This window comes from Labrus mixtus, chromosome 7 (genome assembly GCF_963584025.1).
Source record: "Labrus mixtus chromosome 7, fLabMix1.1, whole genome shotgun sequence".
NCBI classification, from domain to species: domain Eukaryota; kingdom Metazoa; phylum Chordata; class Actinopteri; order Labriformes; family Labridae; genus Labrus; species Labrus mixtus.
In genome coordinates, this window is record NC_083618.1 from 2673116 (window position 1) to 2700300 (window position 27185).

The 27185-nt window shown below is 38.8% G+C and overlaps 3 protein-coding genes across 3 annotated transcripts; all 3 read left to right on the forward strand.

The window, feature by feature from the left end:
• Nucleotides 1–265: 265 nt before the first annotated feature.
• LOC132977486 (uncharacterized) lies at nucleotides 266–5356 on the forward strand. The gene is made up of 4 exons (XM_061042086.1): nucleotides 266–553; nucleotides 1820–2247; nucleotides 3639–3679; nucleotides 3769–5356. Exons 1-4 carry the CDS (start codon nucleotides 376–378, stop codon nucleotides 4742–4744), a joined length of 1623 nt encoding a protein of 540 aa, XP_060898069.1. The 5' UTR covers nucleotides 266–375; the 3' UTR covers nucleotides 4745–5356.
• A 1426-nt stretch (nucleotides 5357–6782) lies between these two features.
• On the forward strand, nucleotides 6783–11765 carry LOC132977487 (heme transporter hrg1-A-like). Its single transcript, XM_061042087.1, has 3 exons — nucleotides 6783–7198; nucleotides 9231–9398; nucleotides 10543–11765. Exons 1-3 carry the CDS (start codon nucleotides 7069–7071, stop codon nucleotides 10677–10679), a joined length of 435 nt encoding a protein of 144 aa, XP_060898070.1. The 5' UTR covers nucleotides 6783–7068; the 3' UTR covers nucleotides 10680–11765.
• An 8829-nt stretch (nucleotides 11766–20594) lies between these two features.
• Nucleotides 20595–26491, forward strand: LOC132977489 (twist-related protein 2-like). The gene is made up of 2 exons (XM_061042090.1): nucleotides 20595–21688; nucleotides 26235–26491. Exon 1 carries the CDS (start codon nucleotides 20843–20845, stop codon nucleotides 21413–21415), a length of 573 nt encoding a protein of 190 aa, XP_060898073.1. The 5' UTR covers nucleotides 20595–20842; the 3' UTR covers nucleotides 21416–21688; nucleotides 26235–26491.
• The last annotated feature ends 694 nt before the right edge of the window (nucleotides 26492–27185 follow it).

Sequence of the window (27185 nt, forward strand, 5' to 3'; positions counted from 1 at the left end):
AATATAAAATCTAATTTAATGAGTACACGTTCAACAATATACAATTATTATACATTATTATTATTATTATTATTATTATTAATAATAATAATAATAATAATTTATAATTTATACTTTATTGTATGTAATAGTATTCTATAGATGATTAATGTTTGATATTTATAATTCATGCAAATCAATTTTGATGTATTTTGCTTACATTTGCAATACATTTGCTTACGTATTTTGAGGGCGCTCTGCAGCAAATTAGACGCCACCACACGGAAGGTGGATTCTCCAGTTTCCGGATGTTGTGGATGTTGTGGACGGCGCGTATTTCACAGTGGTCGACGAGACGCTAAACATTTGATATCGTTTATAACTTCAGCCTTCAAAATGACAAGCATTAGACACCAGAATTTCCGCAGCTTTTTAACTGAACGCTTTACTTCCGCGGCGGTGGAGATTTTTGGAGAAGTTGAAGCTATTGTGGAGGCTTACTACGAGGAAAACATACGTCTGCGGGATATCCTGCACATGGTGGTCAACCCCGAGATAAATATACCGAGGATAGGTGGGTTACTTTCATTAAACGTAAAGTTATCTGTATACTGACGACACTTACAGCAATAATAAGCCGCATGGTTTAAATACAGACTTGTTAGCTGGTTACATTGTAAAACATTTGAAGCTAATTGGCTTTCTAGATTAGCACATGTTTTTATTTTCTTCTTTCATTGTATGTTGGCTGTTGTTGTTTTTTTGTTTATGTAAAGCACTTTGTGACCTTTGTCTGTGAAAAGCGCTATATAAATAAACTTTCTTATTATGTTGTTTTATTCACCTATGTATGAGGGACAAAAAATGACTAAAGTATAAATAAATAAATAAATGTTGGGAGAAATACATACAATAATGTGTAAATAAATAAATAATTAAATAAATGCATCAATAAATATATATAAATAAATAAATGCTGAAAACAATACATAAATGAATAAATAATAAATACACTTTGTTAATGAAAAAGGCTATTTATATATTTTTACATGTATTTATTCATTTATTAGCGTATTTCTACAGTTATATATGTATCAATGCATACATTTCCACATTAATTGAGTTATTAATTTATTTCCGTATTTTTACATTTACACATCTATTTAGTTCTGTGTCCAGGTCGTAAGAGGAAAAGTATATCTGTAAATTTGCTTCTGTCGGTTTTTCAAAATTGATCAATCCTATTTCAGTAATGTTAGGACGGCCCACTTAATTTACATGTTTACTTTTCCTTGTACAACATGGACACAGAAATACATATATGAATATATTTATTTATATATTATTTTTTATATGAATTGTTGCATTTATTTATATATATTTATTGATGGATTGATTTAATTGTTCATTTATTTATACATTATTGTATGCAGTTCTCCCAACATTTAATTATTCATTTATTTATTTACTTTAGTCATTTTTTGTCCCTCATACCTATGTACCATTTGTGTATGCTCCTCTCTGCATGCAGTATACGCTATCATAAAGGGGAGCATTTGTAGTTAGGAATCCCCATCAGACTGTCAAAATGCATTTGATAAGTTAGTGATCAACTAAAGTACAGATGATTTCACTTTGCATTAATGCTGCTGTTAAATACCTTCAGTTAAATACTTTTCCTCTACTTCAGCCCAGCAGCAGGACGAAACGGCAGATAACAATAACACATTTAATGTCTGTACTGCACATGTTTCTGAAAAAAGCTTTTTATGCCCAAACTGAAGGGAGAATTGTCTAGTTTATAAAATATGTGGTTTTTTTTTGTGTGACCCTTAAATAGATGATATTCAACACACCGGGATATCTACAGGCATTGGACATGGGCCCTCTGAGCAGACTGGGAGTGTGAGCATGGCAATATCAAATCCATTGCCGTTAAATCCTAAAGAAGAGCAAATAGAATATGACATAGGTCGGGGATCAACCAATCAACATGTTCTGGAGGAAGCTGATAATCTTATTATATCAGATTGGGTTAAAAATGACCCCGATGCAGAAGACTTAAATATGCAGCCCACTGACTCGTATCATGTTCAAGAAGTGGAGGTTAACCAGGAAAGTTCAGCCACGATCTCAGCGGATGAAGGGAATAATGACGATCCCCTTTCCTCACCGGACTCCGATGACTACCAACAGCTATCCATGAGCGAGGAAAGCTCAAGTGAAAGTGTGGAATCTCAAAAACACAATAAAAAGAAAAGGATAGAGGTAAGCATGTTGAAATGCCAGAGAGCCCATGAATCAAAGCATTTGATGAATAAGTCAGACTGATATGTACCGGTCAGGTCTTTGTGATGTAGTTAAAAGGATAGCATACTAGTGCTGAAAAGATGAAGTGACTAATGATCTTTTAGTAGACAAAAAGTTAAATAGTCCACTTTGAAGCTTAGTGTTAGTTTCTTTTGAAAAGCAGAAACACTTATTGTTTTCTTGATGTCGTTTTGGATTTTAACTTCTAACACTCTATATGTTGACTGTTTTTATAACGACATGTTTTGGATAAAAGCATTCCCAGTTGACTAAATAAGTAAAGTAAAGTATGATATACAATTGCCAATAATAAAACAGTCAATATATAGATTGTTTTTCAGTAAATTGTAAGACACTTAACGTAAGTTCAAATGATCATTAAAAAGAACTCACCATGGGGCGCAGACGGCCTAGTGAACATGTCTCGCCCTCCAAGTGGACGTTGAGAAACTAGGATGGATTTTTTAAAATTCTTAGATATTTTATAGACCAAACAATTGATATATAAATCAACAGATTAATCAATGGTGAAAATAATCATTAGTTGCGGCCCTGATTCTAAATCTACTCTGGCTTTGACCCGGTCATTACAAAAGGCCCGTTTTTAAATTTTGTCAGGAGACATGCCGTGGCATACAGCTAACTAATGTTTAAAAAAAAAAAGCCAGAGTGTAATCTCTGTGTCCAGAACTTGTGTTCCTTCACTCGGCGTATGAGGCACTCCAGATGCACCCTGGGGTGGGCAATGGTGTGTGGGCCTCACTGATCTCAAGGGCACACATCTGGGACCTGCCAGAGGGAAATGACACACGGGCAACGGCACCTCAGTCGACCACGATGACCTTCCCAGGTGTGAGGATGTTTCGACTTTTGCCAGATCTGTTTGTCACTGGTATATCAGTGGAGAAATGATCCTGAATTTGAAGATACAGCCCCTGGGAGAGTACAGTGGGACTTGAATGCACTTTTAAGAAGCCACTTACAGATGACTTTAATAAAGTTAGTCTGAAAAAGATTACTTCCAGAAGTTTAGAATGGCCCATACTTGCCCTATTCAACCTTTAAATTCAGCATAATTTGATGTTTCACTCCTTGAGCTCTAATCTGGGCTCATTGTCAGTCTTAACCAAACAAACTCCAGTACAACACTAAACTTCATCGAATGACACTGTATTTATAAATGCATGTAGTTGATTTCAGATGTCATACTTTAAATGATGGTATAAAACAGTTGACAAACCTCTTGGTGTCCTAATGAATGTATATACTGTTTTCATTATTTTGCAAGTGTGGTTTGTTTTTGATAGTTAAAGTTTAAATTAATGAGTTCATTTCTTCCTCCACAATAGAAGAGGCGCTCCCTGCAGAAAACCGTGCTAGAAATGCCAAGGTAAGATTAATAAGACTGTGAACTACAATTTTTGCTGCATAGCTTCCTTCTTGCTTATGTGCTAACAGTCGGAACCTTTCTTTTTTCAGGATGATGCCCTACAAATGTCTTATTCCTACCCCACCTGAATGCCACTCTTTTTTGGCAAGGCTAACTGAAGCCTACAAGGACTTCCCTGATGACCAAAAACCTCTGATAACAAAAATGGGCCTCACTGAGAATTTTGAATCTGTGGACTGTGCTTTTGGAAAAGTCCCAAAGGGTTCCCCATTGTCATATCAGTGCCCTTTGCCATCAAGTAAGGATTATCAGATTCATGATGACGCTCCCCCTCGCCCAAAGCTTCCCTTGTTATCTCCACACATGTTAGATCCAATGACTGATTGTCCTACTCTCAGTGCAAAAGAACTGGAACATTTAACGGTCCTGCAGATCAACTTGGATGCAGCACAAAGTCTGGAGAGCTCCACACGCCCTCCACATGGACACAAGGAGTTAGCCGAGGAGCTGCGGAAGCTGCGTCTGACCAGTCGTTTTTGGGAAATCTGCAAACTCAAAGCAGGACAGAGCAATGCACAGCACCTGATATTTAAGATTCGGAATGGAACCCGGCGGTCCAAGACGGCGCAGATAGATGAGGAGATGAAGACTGAAGCACTGCGGGAATACTGTCGCAATGTGTGTGTCAACTGGTCCCCATGCGGCCTGGTCATCCATCCGCATGCTCCCTGGCTGGGGTCGCAGCCTGATGGGTTGGTGTATGATCCCAAGGAGAAGCCCACATTCGGGCTGGTGCATGTCAAAGTCATCCAGTCCCGGAGCTTCATCGACGGCAATTTCCTGGTCTGCAACTACGGAGTCTTGCAGTTGAAGAAGACCCACTCTCTGTATTGGCAGATCCAAGGAGAGATGATGGTAGCAGGCTTGTCGTGGTGTGATCTGCTGGCGGTCTCCAATGAAGACATACTGGTTCAACGCATCTACAGAGACAAGGCCATCATTAACATCATGAAGAAGAAGTTGAACGACTTCTTCTTTTATTACTACTTGCCAAGTCTGTTATAAGCTGATGTCACACTGCGTTCATTCTCAACATGATGTTCCCCACGGGGTGATGGTTGGGAGTTTTTACAGATTGGGCATGACTTGAATGTAATCTTTAAAGAAAACTACTCGCAGGACATTATTACACATTATTACAAGGAAGTTTCTTCTTTTGATCATCTGCAAGTTACATTTAAAGAGTTCTCATTGCAGCTCGAGAAGCATGTTTGGTGAGTCTTATTTCCTCTAACCTTGAAATGAGAGATGAGTCATTATATTAAATGCTTTTCAAAGTTTAATAAAATGTTCTGTTGGCCATGTTTACCTACCATTCTATACTCTTGTCACCTGTTATAAGGCTGCTAGTGATGTGAAGAATATTTCTATAATAGATGAATCTACTTATCACTTATTCATTCATTCGATTAATGATTTAGTCCATGTGATGTCAGATGAAAGTAAAACAAATCTGCCTCAATTTGAAGAGTTCAAGCCCTCTTTTTTATGTCTGATTGGATTTTTGAAGAAACAAAAATATCCTCATTTGTTCCGGTTTTAAGGAGAGATTTGAATGTTCAAAATAAAACATATTGTAAAAAAGCACAAAACAAAATAATTCACTTGTGAACCGCTCTCCCACTTTCTGGCTGCTTTCATCTCCTCTTTACATGACCTTTGAACTCTTCAGGTCTTCACCTTTGAACTGCAACAAAAAACATATTCAGCTCTTACAGAACCAGCCCCCCTTCACTGTTAATACTGGATTTTCTACAATTCACTTAGCAGACGCTTTTATCCAAAGCGACGTTCATCAGAGAGTAAGTACAACACAAGCAAGGATCTAGAAAAAAGGGAACAATGTCAGTAAGAGCAAACGATCAGCTTTGAGTCTGATTGGACACACAGGTGCTGACAGGAAGTGACCAGAGGCAAAGCACAACATTGAGGGCAGTTCTTGAGAGCTCTAATCAGTATAGAAACCATCTTATAAGTCATCGTTATCAAACAAAAACCATCGTCATTACCATCATCATCATCAATAATATGGAGACCATCATCATTAAGTTAGTAGGTATTCATGAAAGAGCTGGGTCTTTAGCTTTTTCTTAAAGGTGCAGAGGGACTCTACAGATCGAATGGAGTTTGGAAGTTCATTCCATTTTCTCAGTTTTTATTGCCCACACTTCAACCAAAGTTTAGACATTTTTATATCAATGGGTTCTTGGGTATAAGACCATTACAGATGCTAAATGTTAATTACTGCCAACCTAGAGGAGATGCTTTATCTAGTTTCATGGTCAAAAGAACAAGCATTTTTTAAAGCAGGTTTTAATGTTCAATAACACAAATGATATTTAACCCCTAAAGTCATTGGCATTAGACTTAAAGAAGTTGACTGAAATCTTTCCCTTTGTGGAGTTGGGGTTTCTTCAGACCAAAGACCCTCTCAAAACACAAACCCAAAATTAACATCATCAGACACAATGGTTTAGGACTTCAATACATTTTGTAAGAATTGTTTGTAGACTTGATTTTGATATGTACAAGTGGTGACCTGTAGGGGATTTTAATCATTTCTAAATTAGAGATTGGAGTTTGAGATGCTTTCTATGCAGCACCCTACCTGCTTGATTGAACCAATCAGCAGCAAACAAAAGAAACATCCAGCATATTTTGGCAATGACCCTACTCAATAGTGTGTTTTATTTAATAAACAGTTATAAACCTAAACATATGATGTCCAAGAAAAAGTATTGAATTGAACTAAATGGAGCATTGTTGCTCAATAAATCATGGACGTTCATTTTGAAATACAATTCTATCATCTCAATTTTATGTACTGTAATTCTTCTATTTGATGGCGATTAACTTCATTCTCTCAGTTAAATGAAAAAGACATTTGAAGAGAACTAAGAGTAATTTTTCAATGATGATTTTTTTCTCCACCTAGTATATGGTAAATCCTCTATGTGCACAAAACAGTGGTGTTTCCGCTGAGCTCCTCTAGAGGGCGCTGTGTGATTTAAACGTGTAGGATTTAGTGTAATCTCTTTGGTTAATATCAGATGACGTTGAATGAGGCGATGTGTTTTTTCTGCTGATAAAAAAAAATTGAACACACTAAAGAAACGCTTTGTCATGTCACACTTTTCCCCTCTCTGTGGGAAAACAATTATTAGTCAGCAGGAAACTCATAGTTAGTGACATTTTGTCCTCTTGCGTCTCTTTGTAAAACACCCGGATGCTGTTGTTTTGAAATTACCAGATCGCTGCTCTCGCCCGTCTTGTCGAGCTCTTGTCACGGCTTCACTTTGACCTTTGTTTTTTTTTTTGTTGTGTTGATAATGGCCATTAATAAAACTTACATTAGTATCGGATATGCCTCGTTTGGGATGCTTATGGGCTTTTCCGCTTTCCTGGTGTGGAACATCGTGTTCAAGCAGCCGTGGACTGCAGCCATGGGAGGACTGTCTGGTAATGTCAACAATGTGCTATCTACATGTAGCTGTATGTTTCTGTAAGTGAGAGGAGAAAGCTGTAGGTTTCTTGACCCCCCTCCTCGGACTGAAGGTGTCCAGAGTTAAACAGAGATCACTTGAACTTGTTTGTGAAGGGCAGACATGTCAGCTGTTCTGGTGTGTCAGACAATCAAGTGAAATTCTAATGTTTTTGATGTCAGGGCAACATGTTCTGCTGTGTTTATTCAGAACTAACATGTTTCAGTACATGGGTTCTTCTTTGACCCCCACATGAACACTCTGGGACCATCTGTAGGAGCTAACTATAACATTGGAGGTATACAAAAGTGTTTTAAATAGCTAAAACCTTCTTCTTCTTCTTCTTACCATATGAAGGTCACTGTTTGATAAATAATGAAAATGTGAAGCTAAAAGATTTCAGTTGTCTTCAATGTTTTAATAAGACATTGATATTTAGTATTAAAGTTGACCCATGTTTCAGTCAGCTTTGGTTAATAGTTTAATGTGTCTGTTATTATCTTTTCTAAAATTGAAAGTAAAATACACATAGAAGCATATAAAACTGGGGGCGAATGGTTGATCTAATGTAAAGCAAATGAAAGTGTTACAAAAAGAAATACACACATCAGACATTAGAAGTGATCTGTTCTGTAGTTATATTACTTTAGTTAGTTAGTCAGAGTGTTAGCTTTAGCCTTAATATTTACAGTCTATGGCTTTAGCACATTTATGCTATGGAGCTGACCTTTGAACCAAGGTTTGCTGGTTCATATCTTTAACCCCTGCTCTTAAATGTCCTTAAAAGAATAGGTCATTAAATGCAGTTATTATCATTCTTTTTCACATTGAAGAGACCTGCATACGTGAATTTAACCCCATTCCCTGAAAAGTTGTCACAGTTTTAAAATATGAAAGACATCTCCAAGGGCTGTTTAATTTTACAGAAGGTAATACGTTTGCTACACACTCAAATAAAAAAAAAAGCTGTTTTTCTTAACACCAGTGTTAATGAAGATGTATTAACAGGTCCATCATTGTAGCTATGGATTGAACATTGTGTCCCCATCCTGCACAGGAACAACTGAAGTGTAAACATCACTTCCATTCTCTGTCAGGCTTTTTGCTGATTGCTTAAGAAGTTAAGTTCACTGTCAGGTAGAATAAATGTATAACACTGAAGCTACAAAATAAGAGGGAAGAAGAAGTGATTCACTGACTCAGCAATTAACAACACGCTGTGTCATGATGTGTGTGTTATTTAAGTTCAAAGTAATGGTCATCCACACTTTGGTCAGCAGCTGTTACAGTATGAGTGAGTTGTCTTTATAGTGGACTTCACCTGACACTCAGTTTTTAACAAAGAAAATCATTAGACTGTATACTGTTACTGGGTTCTATTCATTCACAAGAGTTTCTATAAGATTTCAAACTTTCTCTTTATTCTTCAGCAGAGAGCGGCTTGGAATATTTTTCCTTAGCTGTTTTCAAACATGTTCTCCTGAAAATTAAATTTCTAAAGAAATGAAGGACAGCCCGCTGCTGAAATTTGACTGGGTTGCTCTTCATACATGTCCTCCACACCCTGAGGTGTTCCCTGTTGGATCTCAGGAGGCAAGACATGACGTAAAAAAAGACGCTCCATTTTAATTTCGTCCTAGAAGAAATCCGAGGAAGTCCACCTGATTGTCACTTACTTTAGTAGGCATAAGGCATTGCTTATCCATTCTTTTAGTCTGGAGTTGTTGTTCTTTTTCGGAGTCTTAAAATAACTCAACCAGCTGTTTAACATCCACAATAATAACAGGAAAGCATTGTTTCAGGTTCTTATTATATCTGCATTACAATGACACTTTAATGTGGCTTTAACAAAGATGAAACAGTTTTAAAATGATGTTGGTTTTCACTTTGTCTCCTGAAGAAACCACATCATGTTTAATTATCAAAACATAAAAAAAATCACCTCCAGTGTTCGTCTCTAGAGAAACTATTTCTAAACGCTAACTTGACTGTTTGTGTTTGTACCTCAGGTGTGCTGGCTCTTTGGACCCTGATCACCCACATTATGTACATGCAGGACTACTGGAGGACCTGGCTGAAGGGCCTCAAATTCTTCCTCTTCATGGGGGCTTTCTTCTCTGTCCTGGCTGTCGTGGCATTCATCACTTTCCTGACTGTTGCCATTCACCATAAGGAGTGTAAGTTCTTCTACATGGCTGTCCTGATTTAGACAGCTCGGTGTGCAGGCTGCTTTCCCCACAAATGTTCCTGCACGATTCACCTGGGTTCACTCAGTTTTTGTTTGTCATCACACGTAGCACACTTAACCAAAAGACCCTTTATACAAATATAAAGGTCAATATCTTGACTTTTTTGGAGACTCACTGTGGCATTTTCTTTGTTTATATTTCAACCAGTTTTTCAGAAAATACACATCATACTGTTGATTGTCATAACAAACAAAAATACCAAAAAGATTTGGGACAACTGAAATATCCTGAGTGACCTAATTGGAGAACACCACTGGAGTTTGGTGTCCCCATTGCATCTCTACTTTTGTTGTGTGTACCTAATGCAAATTACCTACATTTCCCAGAATGCCATTTGACAATCCTGAAGGAATTATGTTGAGCAAATATCTAAAAGTTAGTTAAATGTGTCTTATATTTTCTTTATTTTTTTCTTTTGTACTTTTTTTTTTAATTGGCTAAAATTAAAATTTTTGACACAAACTAATAGGTGTTTATAAAAAGCTATACAGATTTAAAATGCAGTTACAAAAAACAAACAAACAAATAAATCCATTGTAAGAAAAATACATTTTTTATACTGTATAAAATATAAAATTTCTGTTTGCAGAACGTATTCCTTCATCAATTAGTGAAATGTTAGTCTCTCTCTCTATATATATATATATACAATGACAGACACTGGGTAAATCATCACACATTCTCAGGACATACATGTGATATTCTGTGACCACTTAAAGTTGCTCTGAAATCGTACTTAATTAACGCTCTTAACTTTTAACAAACTTCATTCAGGAGTAAGTTCTTTATAAAGGTTTGAAGAACTTTACATTTTTTAAATTGTAATCTTAAAAGTTGTCTTAATTTGTATTCTTATAATGTATGATAAAAACGGGTCCTGGACTTTTCACATAGCAGTGTGATCTAGTAAGTGAGTAAATCCTTCAGCCAGGTCCCAACATCTTGTGGAAAGTCTTTGCAGTTAAGTACTCCAGCAATGTCAAGACCTTTCTAGAGAATGTATTTCATGTTTGGACAGGCATGTAAATATAAAACTAGACTTAATGATAAACTGTGTTTCTCCCTCCAACAGCCCTGACTGACCCCAGAAGCCTTTACCTGTCCTGTGTGTGGAGCTTCATGAGCTTGAAGTGGTCGTTCCTGCTCGCCCTGAGCGCTCACCGCTACCGCAAAGAGTTTGCTGATATCAGCATCCTCAGTGACTTTTAAGAACACTTACACATACCGCATCATGTAAGTACACAGAACTTGGAGTAAACTTACTGCTGGCCTCACAGCAAGCAGTGATTATGGACATTTTAAGAGGAATCAGAGGAGATGATGATTTATTTACAGTGTGGATAAGCACCTTGATCTTTGGCAAGTGTCTCCTCTAAACCTTCTTTTGTTTTCATAATGTGTGCAGGGTTTGTTGTTGGCTGTGCCACTTTAAAGACAGTCCTGTTTGAAATGATCTACGATGGATTTTTCTTTTTCCTTACCTTAGCCCGCTTTTTCATGCATCTCCATAATTGTCTCACAGCAAACTAAATTATTTTTAACCATGACTCAGTGAAGGGAATTCCTGTGCTATAACACAGTGGTAATAATAAGCTGCAGTTTCATGTTGTAGCCACTAGAGGGAGTCATGGTTCCAACAATAAAACACCATGAACAGTACATATCATGACTTGTATCGACACATAGTATATACATTTCTACCAATTCAATATAAAAAATGAAGACTTCTGTTTTTTTTCACCACGAGTTGCACATGTGTGTGATGAAATCTGCGTATCACAAAGCGTCTATCCTGCGGAGAACAAAGCGTTTTATGGTTGATGGAGCGTGTCAGGGTCCTGCAGAGGAGCAGGTCGAACTTAAACCCTTGCTGCATCAACATGAATGCTTTCATGTGCAAGTCCAAATCAAACCACATGTTCTAGTTCAATGTATCGCAGAACTATTATTGTAACATAATGAATGACTTTTATATTGTTTTTATCTGTGTGACCTACGAACAGAAGTGGGAGTGTAGGATTAAGCTTCATCTATGGCTTTAATTCACAATATTAGTGATGCCACTCATGTGCATTAAAGTTTTATTGTCCTTGTGAATGATGTATGACACTCATGTTGTTGCTTAATGAGATTACTTTGCCATGTTTTCTTTAAATCTACATCTCTGTACACGACTATGTCATAGATGAAGCATTGTGTATCCTCATGTATCACCTGACTGATTGTAGGCGTGTGTGTTTGTACAAGAGTGTGTCTGAGTATCACATTAATAAATATGTTTTTTTTAATTTCAAATTCTGCTGTGTAATGTTGCGGTTTTTTGTGTTAGGGATTTGAAAATAGAGATGTCAGCAGGTATTAATTGTTCCTCTTTTTTTAATCGGAAGCAGTATCCCTTTCTACAGTTTCTGTTCCTCTGAATCGTTTGATTTCTCTGTGCTTTCAAAAGGAATGATACCAGCAGAATTAGAAACCGTTGATCATTTTCTACATAAAGCGCTGTGGCTCTCGTAAAAAAAAAAAAAAAAGTGTCACACAGGCAGATTAAGGTGCTACATGTGATTCTTTATGCTCAGCCCAGGACGGTCAGTGTTGGGCATTATAGGGGGGGTTTAACCATAAGAGGAACAAACCACATTTCCCACCAACCCTGAGCCACATATGTAGAAAAAGATCCCCCCTGGCTATGCAATCGCAACAGTTTATGCAAGTCAATAACCTGCACTTTGAAGTCAGGCAATTATTCCATCCGTCCACTTTTCTATTTTGTCCCTCAAAGAGGAGTTTTTTTTTTGTTTTTTTTTTGGTGCATAATTTTGTTCAAGCAGCGGCCTGATAGAAAGACTTTGAAGTTGATGTGAAAAATGTGTGACTGAATTTATAACGACAAAATCAGTGTTTGGTGCATTAATAGTCATGTAGTTATTCATTTACAGAACAATATCTTGTTGAATTCAATCTGAAGCTGTTAGGAAAATCTCTTCTTGTAAAAAAGTCTTAATGAAAGTGACTCTGGCACAAAGAGTTTAATTATTTATCAGGAGCTTTTATCTTAAAAAAGACACTATCATTATTTCACTGATGCCTTCCTGCATCCGTCCTCGTGTGTTTAAAGGACATTTTTGGTGGTACTTATATCTTAATTGCATTACACTGGTTTGTTTGTAAGCCTCCAGAGTCTCATTGCATCAAGGTAATTGCGATGTTGTGGTTAAATCCCCATGGCAACATTTTTTATCTGGCTGTCATAAACTTCGACATTAAGAAACTGAAAAACAATCCGGCTCACTTTCCACTGAGCAAGCTGGGGGCTTTGGAACCAAATGCGTCCTATTAAGTTTATACACCAGCCTGTAAAACGTGTGTGTGCGTATTGTGTGCGTGTGTGTGTGGTATGTAAAGAGAGGGAGGGAGGGGTCTGGTTTTATTCAATTATGGGACTCCTTTCTACCCAAATCAAGGAAGGAAGTTGTCTCAAGTGTTGACTGGCAGTCTGGCACAGTGTGGTGAGAGTGGAAACAATAGTTTATGCATTCAAATAACAAAAGTATCCTAAACATCCTGTACAATTAGAAAGTCAAGAGCAACAGCAGCTGAACCGAACCTGTAACAAACAACCTACAGCGGAAATGATTCCTCAGCTCTCATTGTGCACACATGCACACCTTTCATGCAGATGATGTCAGAATCAAAGGATCGGAAAAGACACAAACATACCTCTCTTCTTAACCTGGACATTTTCATTATAAATACTACTCACATCTATCAGTGAGAGGTTGAACATAACACTTACTTCTTATTGTACTTTACTTGGGTATTTATTTTCTATGAAGAAAGAGGAATAGGGTTTCCTGTCACAACTTCACCAACCACCAAGGTGCATGAAGAGAGAAATGACCCTGATGAAGTGCTGCTGGAGCTATTTCTTTTATTTGCCACCTTAATCTTCCATTCATAAACCTGACGACATCGCAGAGAGAAATGTTCTCCTTTGTACCTCCTATTTGAAGGTTTCAGCAACATTTGAGATTCATATTTGACATAAAGTATGATGAATTTTTGAGATATGATGCATTGTAAAAGATCAATCTACTCCACTGTCTCGTCTTAACTGCGACAGTGAGGTACTACTCATATGAATGCGTATATGTTCATGGTCCAATAATGTGCTTTTACCTTACATACTTTTTTTGGGCTAATCATGTAGCATGTTTAGTAACATTTTGAATTCTTATTTCACTTGTAATAGAGTTGTTGTATTTTACAGAAACAGTTAAAGCAATGCCACCTTATAATATACTCTACTATAGTTGTCAGCGTCCTGTTTATTGCATATTTTCAATCTTTTTTCATCTTTTTATCTAAGGCATTGGTGGAAGAAGTTTGGAGATCTTTCACTAAATTGATCCATTCCTGCTCTCGCGATTTTAGTTTCAGTGAATAAAGCACACACAAGAAGTGTTTACCAACTTCATTTAATGAAAGTATCCGGAGGCTGCCGTGTGGCTCATTCATTAGTTATAAATTATTACAACTGATATGATAGCAACTCTATATTTGTTAAAGTGACAATGTGATTTACAGTAATCTATGCTTATTTATCACATTCTATCACTTGGTCATGTGTAGGGTAGATAACATTTTAAGCCTCAGAGTTAAACAGTAATAAAGGCTATGTAGTCAAAATATTTATAAAAAAATGACTATGCAAGCTGTAGATGGCATAAAGATACAAACACAGGAAACACTTAAGGGGAGTAGACGTTTCTGAGTACTTGAGTAAAAGTAACTTTAAGAGTAACTTTCCAGCAGTCAGAGGAGGACGGGGGTCTGTGCGTGCTCACCAACAGATCCATTGTGAAATATGAACAATGGTAACAATAAAGCAAAAAGTGCAGCATTTGATCTAAAAAAAGAAGCATCAGGAGGGAAGAAAAAAGCTAAATGAAAAGCAAACATCTTGAATTGGTCGAGAACCAGATGGCCTCTTTGACATTAAGAAGCCGCTTTGGCATTTTAAGAAGGCCGTCCCAGAATGATTTCCGAGGAACTTCCGCAAAGCATGGTACAAAGCCCACAGATATTTAAGCAATATCCATAGCAATTTACTGTTTTATTTACAAACTGAAACATATGTTAGCAGCCCCCCCCCCCCCCCCCCATCTCTTCTTATTACCACACTGATTTACTGCTGCAGGATTTCTCCCACACTGTCTGCTTTTTCCTTTCCTTTCTTCTCCCCCTCTTTCCCCCTGAATTTATCAATCTTTATCATCTTCTCCCATCATGCAACAGTCAGCCATACTCCCTGAAGCTCTACCTTTACACTCAGCTTATTGTTTTTTTTTTTTTATCCTCCTCTGTCTCTTGCGTCTTCTGTGTGCGATGCTGTCTGTGCCTTTGGGACCACTGTGAACTCGCATCTGAAACATTTTAGAGAGACACATATTTACTGTTTTAGAGCACAAAGGGATATGCCATGGCAGAGCCTGTTTGAAGTGGCTTCACAGGGGGAACCAGAACCAGAGCAAGGGATTTGTGGAACCATAAAGAAATGTTAGCGCTATGTAACTTTGACTAAATTCATCTAGTCTAATGGAAGTAGGGATTGATTCAATGTGAAGGCGTGCCCCTTTGAAGCTGGTCTCTGTTGATGTTTCTAATGCAATTGCTCTGCTGGAGGAACGCAAGCATTCCTCTCTACCTTGCAGACAGAGTTTCACTATTACTTTGACAGGAGAGGATGCGTGATATGGCCCAATCCTGAAGATCCCAGTTTGACACCACTTCAAGTACACGGTGTTTGATTTGTGAATCCGGAGACGGCGGAGTCTGGGTTTCCTGATAGGCGCCATATCTGAGGATGTTATGTTCAAATTGATTTGTGGTGTAGGCTGTTTTTGCAGAGTCAAACAGGTGTTTCATCGCCCTTACAGTATCAAAATAGTCAAATTTAAATCAGCTTTAAAACACTGCACAATATATATTTTACTTAAGAACACGCAGGTACATATTTACTTAATAGTGCTTTTGATTTCATGTTTTACCTAAGGATCTTTATTGCTTTAGTTTGAATATTCAGATCCCCATTTAACCTCTTTTTTGGGGTTTCATATACACAGGTTTTGCCGTTTTTAGATTTGATAAGTTCATCTTCAAATGTCAAGCTGAAGCAACATTTTCCAACCCATGTGTCTACACAGTCAGCTCTGATCTGCTGACTCGCTCACAGTCTTATTAGTGTTTACAAAGAAAGTGAACCTTACACATTGAGGAGCTGACGCAGCAGTAAAGAGGACTTTCATCTGATGATTTGCTATATATATACTCCATCACGTCACCGTCTAACTGCCATGTCTGATTAGAATCAGCAGGATTATAAAATAAAATGTGCTGATTTTTCTGTTTTGGTTAAAATGCAAAGAGCTAAAATATATGACGTGGTGATCATGTGACCTGCTACTTGCCCATATGGATGTGATATGATGCAACGTTTAAGCAATCTTCACACTCACTCACACGCGGCTCGAAGCACGCCTCAAATTTTTGATAAAACAAAATGGATTTACATGTAACAAATGACTTACTGATGCCTTAAAGAACAGTTTCAAGTCATTGATAATAATATAGACTTTTGGGTTGTGATTGGTTGGACCATATTCTGACACTTACAGCTGTTTTACTACCAAAGGGGAGGTTTTTGTCTCAACCTCAAAACCCCAAACTTGTTCTTATCACTAGATTATTGTGATTGCGTTTGACAATTATGAAGCATTCACAATTGAAAAAAAGAGTGAATTTGTTTTAATGATGGAGGTCTCCTAGTGATCATCAAGCTTTATTTCTCCCCTCGACACCACACTGTCTTCTAACCTGCTGCTCAGCATACTCCAGCTCAGCTGTGAGCACCACTGGGACTGTTTGTAATGTGCCATGGACCAACCCCAGAACTTAAAGTCTGTAATCAGAGCCAGAGCAGGATATTGGCTAAATTACACATGAAAGCAGGAACATTTGAAGGAAGCTTGAGCACTAAATATTATGATAAATTACGCTCTAATACGAGAAGATAAGTCACAGCTAAGGAAGAATAATAGAGGCTCACACGCAGCGGGGGAGGGGAGGGTTTTGATTCAGCACTGCACTTTTATATTTGAAAAACATGTTAAATGTATCTTTAAACATATATATTTTTTAAATGTCCCACATCAAGTTCATTTTGGTGTCTTATGGCTTTAAAGAAAAAATATATAAAAATATTAAAATATCATTTTTTTAATCCTGAGCAATCAGCCCTTGGTTTCAAATCCTAAATGACTGTAACTATAGATATACATGATAGAATCTTCTCGTAGCCAATCAAAATGACAACAAAGAAATCATCAATTATTTTTTTAATTCAAAGTTTAACACAGATCTTATTTCTTCGTAGAGCTTCTAAGTCAGGATTCTTGAGTGTAGTTTGGTCAGATTTGATTGACAGTGGCCCAACAACATCGGCAAACAACCCAACAACCGTCACATTTGAATATTGTACGAATGGCTGAAAGGTCTGTATTACCTTTAAAAACACAGGTAAAAACACAGGTAATGAATGTGGACTCTTTATGACTTGAAACAACCCTAAAGTGTTGTGTGCACATCCCTTTTCTCTATTACTTTTTAAAGTTATAATACAGGTTATAACGACAATAAATGACGCTCAGCTATCTATGTAACCTGAAGACTGATAGTTTGACATTCTGGGAAATGTTTTTGCAGAAAGTTAGTTGTGACGATTGAAACCACCTCCACACTTATTTTTAGATTTTGTTAGGGATTAAAGAGACAAGATGAAGCTTGTTAATTAGTGAGATTTAGATTTAGTGATTTTATTTAGTTTATTTGAAAGGAGCCAAGCTAGCTGTTTCTCCCTTGATTTTCTTTGTTTTGCTAAGCTAGGCTAACTAGCTACAGGCTCCAGCTTTTTAATTTCTCAAACAAACTTAAGAATGGTATTGATTTCCCCCCATCTCTGACTTGACAGTGTGTGACTTTTTGACCTCAGAATCTATCCTTCCACATTCTTTATTAAGTTGGCGTATCTTTAACACCTCCTTTCCACTTTATTAGTTTTCAAAATCCCCACCTTCACCCCTCCCCAGTCCCATCACCACCATCCCCCACATACCATTCACCTTCACCCCTTCATCCCCCTCCTGCTCCTCCTGAACCCCTCTAAGTGGATACCCCACAGGAAGGGCTTCTCCAGGGGGGGAAATGGGTCCCAGATGTCTGCCTTTGTGCCACTCTAGGCTCCTCTGGAGGGATGGAGCCATGGTGGGTATTTTGGTGGTGTAGTGTGCTATGGGCAAACATCAATAACACCAGTGACGAGGGTGAGGAAACTCCAGGGGTGAAGGTGAGGAGGAATTGAATGATTAGTTCCTTTTGTCCAGCCAGCGCAGGTTTCCAAACAAATCACTTATGATCAGTCACACTGCGGTGCTCCTACCAGCTGACGACGTCACTGCCGCACTCCAACCTTTGTGTGTATGATGGTAATTGAATTGACTGCATTACAAACTTAAAGAAACTGTTTTCCTTTTTTTTGTTCTCCCTTGGAGAACTTCAAAAGTTTCAACATGCTCCTCAGTGCAGTATTTCAGGACTGAACCATATGTTGGAGAGTCAGAAACAGACAATACACTGACTCTCTTTGATATTCAAGCTCCCCCCGTGTGTGCGTATGTAAGCCAATATATATTGATATATATTGATATGTGTATGATCTATTTTCAGCTCCAGAAAGGGTTAATGACGAACCCCCCTTAGAAATAAAAAGAAGACGAGAGCACGGCCTGAGTGTTTAGTGAAACATTATGTCAAGACTCTGACAAGGAAATGAAATGTGCAACATCAATCAGCCTATGAGGACAGAGATCAAACGAGCCTCCACACTCCTGCATCTGGTTCTGTTTGGACAGCCTCACTTTTTTCCCCTTTTCTCCCTTTCCTTTCTTCTCCTTTTCTTTTCCCCTTTTCTTATTCTTCTCCCATTCTCTCTCTCCTTCTCTTCCTCTCTCCTTCTCTTCTTCTTAGCGCCACGACATTCCTGCAGGCCTACACGCTTTGTTAGCTCATTTTTTCCATGATGGTGGCACGACGCCATGCTTTTGCTAAAGGTAAGCGGCAGCTTGCAAGATTAGCCTTTGTAACAATGACTTTCCTGTCCCTCCGCTGTCCTCCAGAGCTCCCAATAAGCCCCAATTCAAATACAAGTTAATCCTGGCATTGACTTTGCTCGTTATGTAATTTGAGTTTTGTATGATTCGTTGTCTTTGTCCACGGCCTCGCTTGCTCGCTTGCTCGCTTGCTTGCTTGGATGTCCAGATGACTTTTTTTTTCTCTTCCAAGTTGATTGAACCCAACTGGGATCAAGCTACATTCCCGCTCTTGAATGAAATGTAAACCAGCACAATCACGAGGCTCATCAGAAATCTTCTGAACTGCTCCACGCACAGACACTCCTTCAAACGCCGCAGTAATCACGCCCAAATTGTCGGCGAGAAGTTGTCAAGCAGTGTATCGAGAATTATACGAAGCTTAGCTCCAACCCAAGACTCTTCTGTAAGCAAATGATTGTCGCTGCATGTGTTTGATTGAAACATATCTGCAAAGTTCTTGAACATGAACGATTCAAGGACTCTAGTAAAAAATGTTTGGAGGTGTTGAAATGTAAAGGCCTCCATTAAGTATGCTGTCATCAAAAAGTACCAGATTTCTACAGCTTAGGGTAGCGGAAAACTCCCCACAAGACTTCTCTGCAGTGATCCACACATGACTCACCCATGTCATGACGCATGAAGGTACAAATAGGCACAGTGTTGGGAAATTGATTCAGAAGTTTTTACGCAACATGTAGCCAGTAATTGTAAAAAAGGAGATTCTACCTTTAAAATAGCACCAGGCCATGTCTTGTCATTTTCTCGAGAAGTCTGCTGTGTCATGACTGCCCACATGTCAGTGAGTGTGTTTAAGTGGCTGCAGACGCACATGGGTTCACGGTTTGGAGGTGGAACATGTGTTGGCGCTGCCCTGAAGCCATGGATGGCACAATTAGGTGCTCTCTCACCTCTGCAGACCGAGGTCACCGGGGCACTGAGGTCAGAGGTTGTTCAGGGTCCTTGTCTGCGTTCCCTTCTCCACCTGGTTACTTGGACAGCTGACGTCAGTAGTGAACGTTTGAGCTATTTAAACATAGAGTAGTATTTCTGAATGGATTGGTCGGATTTGAGATGAGATGAGGTTTCAGTGTTAAACGCTGGATGTAAAGATGTGTGTACAGAAACAATTGTAAGTCAGAAAAAAACAAAATAATCTTTTGAATCCCTTCCAGGATGTCTGCTTGCACATCCACATATTGGCTCTAAGATCAACGTAAAGAGATTTATACATGTTTTTACTCAGGTGTTGCAAGACATTGGGGTATTTCATTGCTAAATGTATGATTTGCCCTCCATATAAAATCTCTTTCTACACCTAAAATGCATTGTTTAGCCTATGACTCCTCTTTCTTTAATCTGCAATCTTTTTTTATTGATGCAGTCCACATTATGTTAAACAGATTGTATTTTATAATGTCCGCTTCAAAAACATGGCAGACAAATATAAGTGTGAACTCAAGATTGTTTTGCATGTCAAAGGGAGAAGCACTTTACATCATCGCACAGGATTCATTTGTAAAGATTTGTTGGACATATATTTTTTTTAAGTTATGTGAGTTTACAAAGATACTAGATAAAAGTGTTAAATATAAAAGTTTGCATCACCGACACTCAGAAATTACACGTTTAGACGGATTTCTGTCTTAATAATGTTTCAATGAGGGGGAATGCAGACACAGGGGCTGACGCTTCAGCCCCAAATCTGGAACCCATAAAGCCTCAGACATCCCTGCAACATTAGACACAGCTCTTCTTATTGGCCGAGAGGGCCACTTACCCCCTTCCTCCACCGCCCGCCCAGCTAACACACTTCCTGCTTCTCTGCCTGGCTAGGGCCGAACCACGCCCTCTGGAAGTCCGCTGAGCCATAGAGAACTGCCCGCAGGCCCTTGGTTTGATTTTGGGGTATAAAAGAGGCGGAGGTGGACCTGCCTGTCAGATGGTTTGTTGTTGTTCTGTCTGTCAGGTCTAGAGAGGGATGTGAAAGTGAGAGGTTTAGAAAGGTAACAAGGAAACAGGAGAGCAAGCAACAACGTCCAATCTGATGGAGTTCCAGAAGCCGTAACTTTTTGAAAGACCTTTTGCTACACGAGGTCGTCAGGCTCAGCTGTCAAGAATCACAGTGTCCCTGCAGTGGAGGTTAAAAGGTTTTTGGCTGACGATACAATGAGAGAAGAGGTGTCCTGCACCAACTCTCCAGAAGGAGGTCTGGGGGCGAGTGAAGAAGAACTGGAAAGAGGATCGAAGAAGAGCAACCAACAAGGAAATCGAAAACGTTCGCCTTACCCCAAGAAGGAAAACCTTGCCCAGGCGGAGGAGAGTAGCACCGGCAGCCCAAACAGCCTGTTGCCATCTGTGCCCAAGAGGGTGAAGAAAAGCCCTTCGACTGTTGTATCATTGGCCCCAACATCGCTGGGACCCCGGCTGGACCAGCCCTTTGAGGACCTCCATTCTCAGCGTGTCATCGCCAACGTGAGGGAGCGCCAACGCACTCAGTCCCTGAACGATGCCTTCGCTTCCCTGCGCAAGATCATCCCAACGTTACCTTCAGACAAACTGAGCAAGATCCAGATCCTGAAGCTGGCCTCGCGCTACATTGACTTCCTGTACCAGGTGCTGCAGAGCGACGAAATGGACGCCAAGCTGGCAAGCTGCAACTACCTGGCCCATGAAAGACTGAGCTATGCCTTCTCCGTGTGGAGGATGGAGGGGGCCTGGGCCATGTCTGCGAGCCACTAGGATCCCACAGAAACCATCTCACCTAAAACCCTATTGTGTCCACACCTCCGTCTTTGTCCTGCACCCGTTTCCCGACCTCTGACTGCCTTCCTGTCAGCCTGATCTTCACCTTTTCATCTGAAACCCCTGCACATATTCTTGCTTTGTCTATGTGCTCCCTAATAGTTATTTCCACCTCTACACCCCGTTTCCCCTGCATTGTTTCCAATGCACTCCCTTGTCTGTCCTCCAGTTTGGTCCTTAGCAACAAGACGCCCCGCTGCAGCCAATCAGGTATGAATAATATAACAACACAAAAAAATGCACACTTACACTTGCATGCATGTACACATCTAGAAATCATTCAAACACAAACATGCACATGTGCTCACACATTTCTGTATCCATTACGTCATCAGTTCATGGACATGGATACACATGTTAAACATGTTTTGATGTTTCTTTTTAGGATCAAAATGATCTCAATGTTGTTTCAATACATTATTTGTACTCTCTCAGATGAACAGTAAAACAGAGAGCTTAATATATACATAAGAATGAAAAAAATCACAGGGCAAAATATCTCTTCAAACGTCCCCATCAGTTAAAAGGATTAAATAAAAACATCATTAAGTTAACTTTCTTTTAAAATCTCTGTCAAACATGAATTGATGACAGATACTTTCAGACTGAGGGATTTACAGCACAATAAAGCACATTCATTCAGCTTTGCATTAACAGGCATGTTATTGAAGTGATAATAAAATCTCTGACTTAACATCAGCACATGCTGTGTTGGTCTTTTAACACACACATAGTATGTCTATGTATACGATTTGATCATTATGACTGTGATGAGTGAAGGGTTGTGAGCTTTAATCTTTGAAACTCTAAAATTGTAAACAAATATAGAAAACTTGTTCATTCTTTTTTATTTTATTTTTTTATTAGTTCAAACAAAGTCCTAAATAAATTCTTGTGAGATAATCACTCAAAAAAAACCCACTTCCACAGGAATTCAATTTGTTCTTACTTTTTTATAAAGTAGAACAAAGCATTTATTTGTGGTATGTTTTCATATGAACTCAAGTATTGGGTTGGTTAATTTTCATTTTTGTTGGAATTATTGCAAATAACTTTCTTGTTCAATAAAATGTAGTCTGAAAGATAAAATGAAAATAAATATAAAATAAATACAACAAAATTCAAAACAAGATCCCCACCCCAAGAAAAGCAAACGTACACGTAATAAATAACTTCAATACATTTTTTCTGGAAGATAAAAATACAAAATGCTCCAAATGGAGAATTCCAAAATAAATAATGAATGATGAATAAAGACAAATTAAGATTTATGTAGTAAAAGCAAATATTTTAATTACAAGCCAAGTAATAAAAATGTCTTTAAATTCCTTCCAAACACTGCCATGTACATGAACTTAGCTCGCCGCTAACAAACATTCTGTACTTGCAAAATCGATCCTTAGTCAACAGGAGCAACTGTTACGTGTTTCTGTCAGGTGGAAGTTGATTTATTGGCTTTAATAAAAATCATTTAATAAAATAATTATTCAGATAAGTTTGACAAAGATTTTAAAAGTCTGAGCTTTCTTTTAAAGAAGCTCTTTGGTTTTCTCTCCTTTAATAACTGAGATGAACTATGAGCACGTTATCATCGTTGTAATCTAAACTGTGCAGTGTTTGACAGACCTCTGATGTGCTCAGGACAAATGTTTTCCTCTACAATCTGTAGGATACACTGCACACAGGCTCTGCTTTTTTTCAACCATTTTAACAGACACCAGATTGCTGCACAGGTACAGGATGAAAGGGAAAAGAAAGGGAGAGTGAAGAGAAATAAGTGGAGGCATATCGCTCTCTCTCTCTTTCTCGCTCTCTCTCTCTCTCTCCCCTGCAGCCTTGCCTTCTCCTCATGATCTTGTATCGTGCAATCAGGCCCCGCCGGGGCCCAGACATGCAGGAACCTTTAGATTGGAAACAGTTGTGAGGTATTAGGAAGGTGTGTGTACCAGGGTTAGGGTCAGGCACACGGGCCTGTGTGTGTGTCAGTGCATGTACATGTGTGTACTTGTGTGTGTGTTTGTGTTTAGAGTGAGCTTTAATTACCTGTGCAGCAGTAGCAGCGCACAGGCATGTGCCTGTTAGCGTGTGTGTGTTAAGACATCTGCAGATTAGTAAACAGGAACAATGGCAGATGTTGTTTTTGTGATTTTTATCTTTCATACCTCATGGTTTTTCTATTAGAGGACTTATTAATTTAGTTTTGCTAACAGGCAGATAGAGAGTCCTTCAAAACAAAATGTCAACATCTAAGATCGGGTTTAATTGGAGGAAGGGGGGCGTTATTTGATAAAATGCCGAGATGATTCTGAGTCGTTGGTTTGAGGAAATACACACTTTTTCATCAAGTTGACAAGAGGTCACTAACATATTTCAAACACACACGCACACATGCACACATGCACACACACACACACACACACACACACACACACACACACAGACAGTTCTAGAACTGTCATAGACGTTGCAATCATAATAAGAAGAGAGTTACACATTATTTTTGAACTGTGCAGGAATCGGCACATCACAAACGCTCCAACACATGCTCTGACTCTATCAAGGCGACATACAACATATCTAAGTTACAATATCCAGACATATGCAGTCCCCGGCAATGTGCACGCTGCAGGTGTTCCTCACCACATTATAATTAAACCTCCAGTGGCGTCTGCAGCAGCCATTGAGGGATGGAATGCAGAGGCCCCTGCACGTGGAGCGTGGAGTGTCCTTGAATGCAGCACGGCGGTTATTATTACCTACCACTTTGCCTGCTCTGCCTGTTATCATCTGCTCTGCAGGGGCCGCCACAGAAAGTGCTAGAAAATTCAAGGCCCGAAGGGGACCTGAACGACACATTTCTAGGAGAGAGATGAGGTCAGAAAGGGTCTTATAGGAACATCAAAGACATCGTGTTCATGTGTGTTTGTGTGTGCGTCATGTGGATTAGTCCTCACAGAATGCACAGATTTCCATGATGTTTTCAAAACTTTATATTTGAACATATTTTTTAAGTTTTCTGAGAGCTGTAAAATCTGAGCGGGCGTGTTCTGCAGGAGGTGGATAAAACCATTTGAAACCTTGACCTCATGTCAGATTGTATAAGGTTTATTCTCTGCTGAGACTAAGGTCAGAAAGGTTTCATTTTGTCATATTGTTTTGGACTAATTCATGTTGATGCATTGAACAGCAGCAAATCGCAAGACATTCCTGTTTGTTTATCCATCCAACATAGCTTTCTCCGAGAAAAGAACAAGATAATTGGTTTGTCCTGGGCTTACACCATCAGTTTACTCCTTGTAAAGTACTTTTTGTACTGAATACTGTGTATTGTACTGTCAGTGCAGAGGAACCTTAAAGATTTGTCTTAAGAGTGTATAGGGTGCACAAACCCAAACATGAATGTACTTCAGACACGTTAATGCATTTTGATGAACATGATTTGAGTAAGTGTGGATGTTTGGCTCAGGGTTAGAACTTCAAAATAAGAGGATTGTACTGTTTCAGCTGGAAAAAACAAATACTCTCCCTTCTGTTTATATTATAATCAAAATTCCTGTCACCGCTCTTTCCTCTGCCGGAACCCCTGGCTCTGCTGCATACATGCAAGTGTGTGTTTATGTGTGTGTATGTGTTTTATTATTTGCACTGACCAGCTGTTGGGTTTCTCTTCTTTGCATATCAAATCTCTGGCTCTCGCTGCAGAGCGATCTGAGACCAGATGCATAGTCCTCTGCGGCTCATCTGCATTTTTAAAAGCCTCTTCCAGGAGTTGTGGCTTGATAGTCATCGTTATTTTTAGAGAGCAAAACTGAACCAAGCACAGGTGGGAGGGTTATGTGTGTGCGAATGAGTGAGTGAGTGAGTTCGAGAGAGTGTATGACTGCTACATGCACAAAGTGCTTATGCATGTTTCTACATTCGCGCTGGCCTCGCTCAGGCAGCTGCAGGGACAGAGAGTCTTGGAATAATGACGTCTGATTTGACACGTAGACAACAAGACACCACACAGCTGAGGTTCAAAATGCATCAAAATCTGTTAAACATAAAAGTGCACATAGTCCTCTGGAGCAGAGAGAAAACAGTACGCATTAAGTGCAATTAAACAATAAATTCTCAAAATAATTTTTGTAGTTTAAATAAAAAGAAATGCCCCCACCTCCCAATATTAAAAATGTGTTTCATTAACAACTTTGAATCTCTCTCTCGAGGCAATCTGAATCAGCGGCTAAGAATAGACATTTTTAAATGGTTTCTGCAGAAAGTTTGACAACCACATGTCGTAATGTTGTGAGATTTCATGACAATCTTTAGGAATGTATTTAAAAAAGATTATAACACACAAAGCAAACTTGGTGTGAAAAAGACGAAGAAGAATAGACGGTGCTATAAACTCTGTTACACTCTAAGTGTCTCTTCATGACTTGAGTATTTTCACTTACGCTATAATGGAAGGCATGTTATGGGTTGACACCAACAGACACTCTTTGTTGCTGGATTCCCTGTTTGACCTTTTTCATAGATCGTAGACTGACACTGGAATTAAGGAGAACCAAGAACGCTCTTGATTGAATGTTTGATTGTTAAAAACAAGAGAAGAGACATTAATGAGCTGTAGAAAACGTTACACTTTTCACTGAACTGAACGTTTGTTTCTGTGTTAAAACATTTTAGAACCTCAACACAAAAAGTCTTTTAATGGAGTTCTATATCATACAGTGTTATATCTAAACTCAAGATGTGTTTCTTATCTTTGCAGAAAACCAACAAATGGACAATCCTCTGCACTCAAAGAAGACATTTCTCCCCTCCTGAAAAGACAATCCCCCATATTTGTATCTTTACAAACTCTTTTTTTTCCTCCTGCCTCTCTGGACACTGAGATGTATTTGAAGCTCGACTCTAACAAATTCCACTTTGTGTTTCTGAAACACTGCTGAGGAGACACAACAGTCGAGTGCGGAACATTTTGAATGATGAGAACAAACACCAAACAAACAAACAAACAAACAAACAGCTGGCCTGCGTTGACAATGAAACAAAATGGCTGCTGGTTCGAGTGCCTTGAGTAACACCGTGATAACCATCATCCACCCCGACTCTCCTCCTCGGGTGACTCACAGCCAGACAGACATTACGATGACTGATGATAATGGCACTGTGATGGTTAGAGGGCGGTCACAGCCAATGAATGTTTACAGCTAAAATGCTAATAAGCTAATCGCTCCGGCTCTCTGAGGCCCGTCTTGTGGGAAAAAGAGGAGCACCAGGAATCTGGCGCAGATCTCTACTTTGTTGTGCTGTAGTAACTGGATAGCTTTGTGTGTATTTTGGGATTTTAAAGTGTATCTGTATGTGAATTTGGTGTATGCACACTGTATTACTTTAACTCTGCTCAAGCATTATCATGCATAACATCAGCTTCGCCATGAAACAAACGTCCATGGGAAAGGTCCTAAAACCACTGATAACTTGTTTATGTATTTTTTTTCTTCAGTTGTAATCATTGAGCTTTGCAAAAAAAAAAAAAAAGTATTTTAAAATGCAAGGATATTTGACAAATGTTTGTTTTCCCTGCAGCTTTAAGAAATATATTTCTAAACTTGCTGTGAGCAGTTTAAGTCATCTTATTTCTGTGTGATTGTTTTTTCTTTTGTACTATTTTGCATTCACATTTGATAATGTTGTGTCAACGCCTGTGGACAATAAA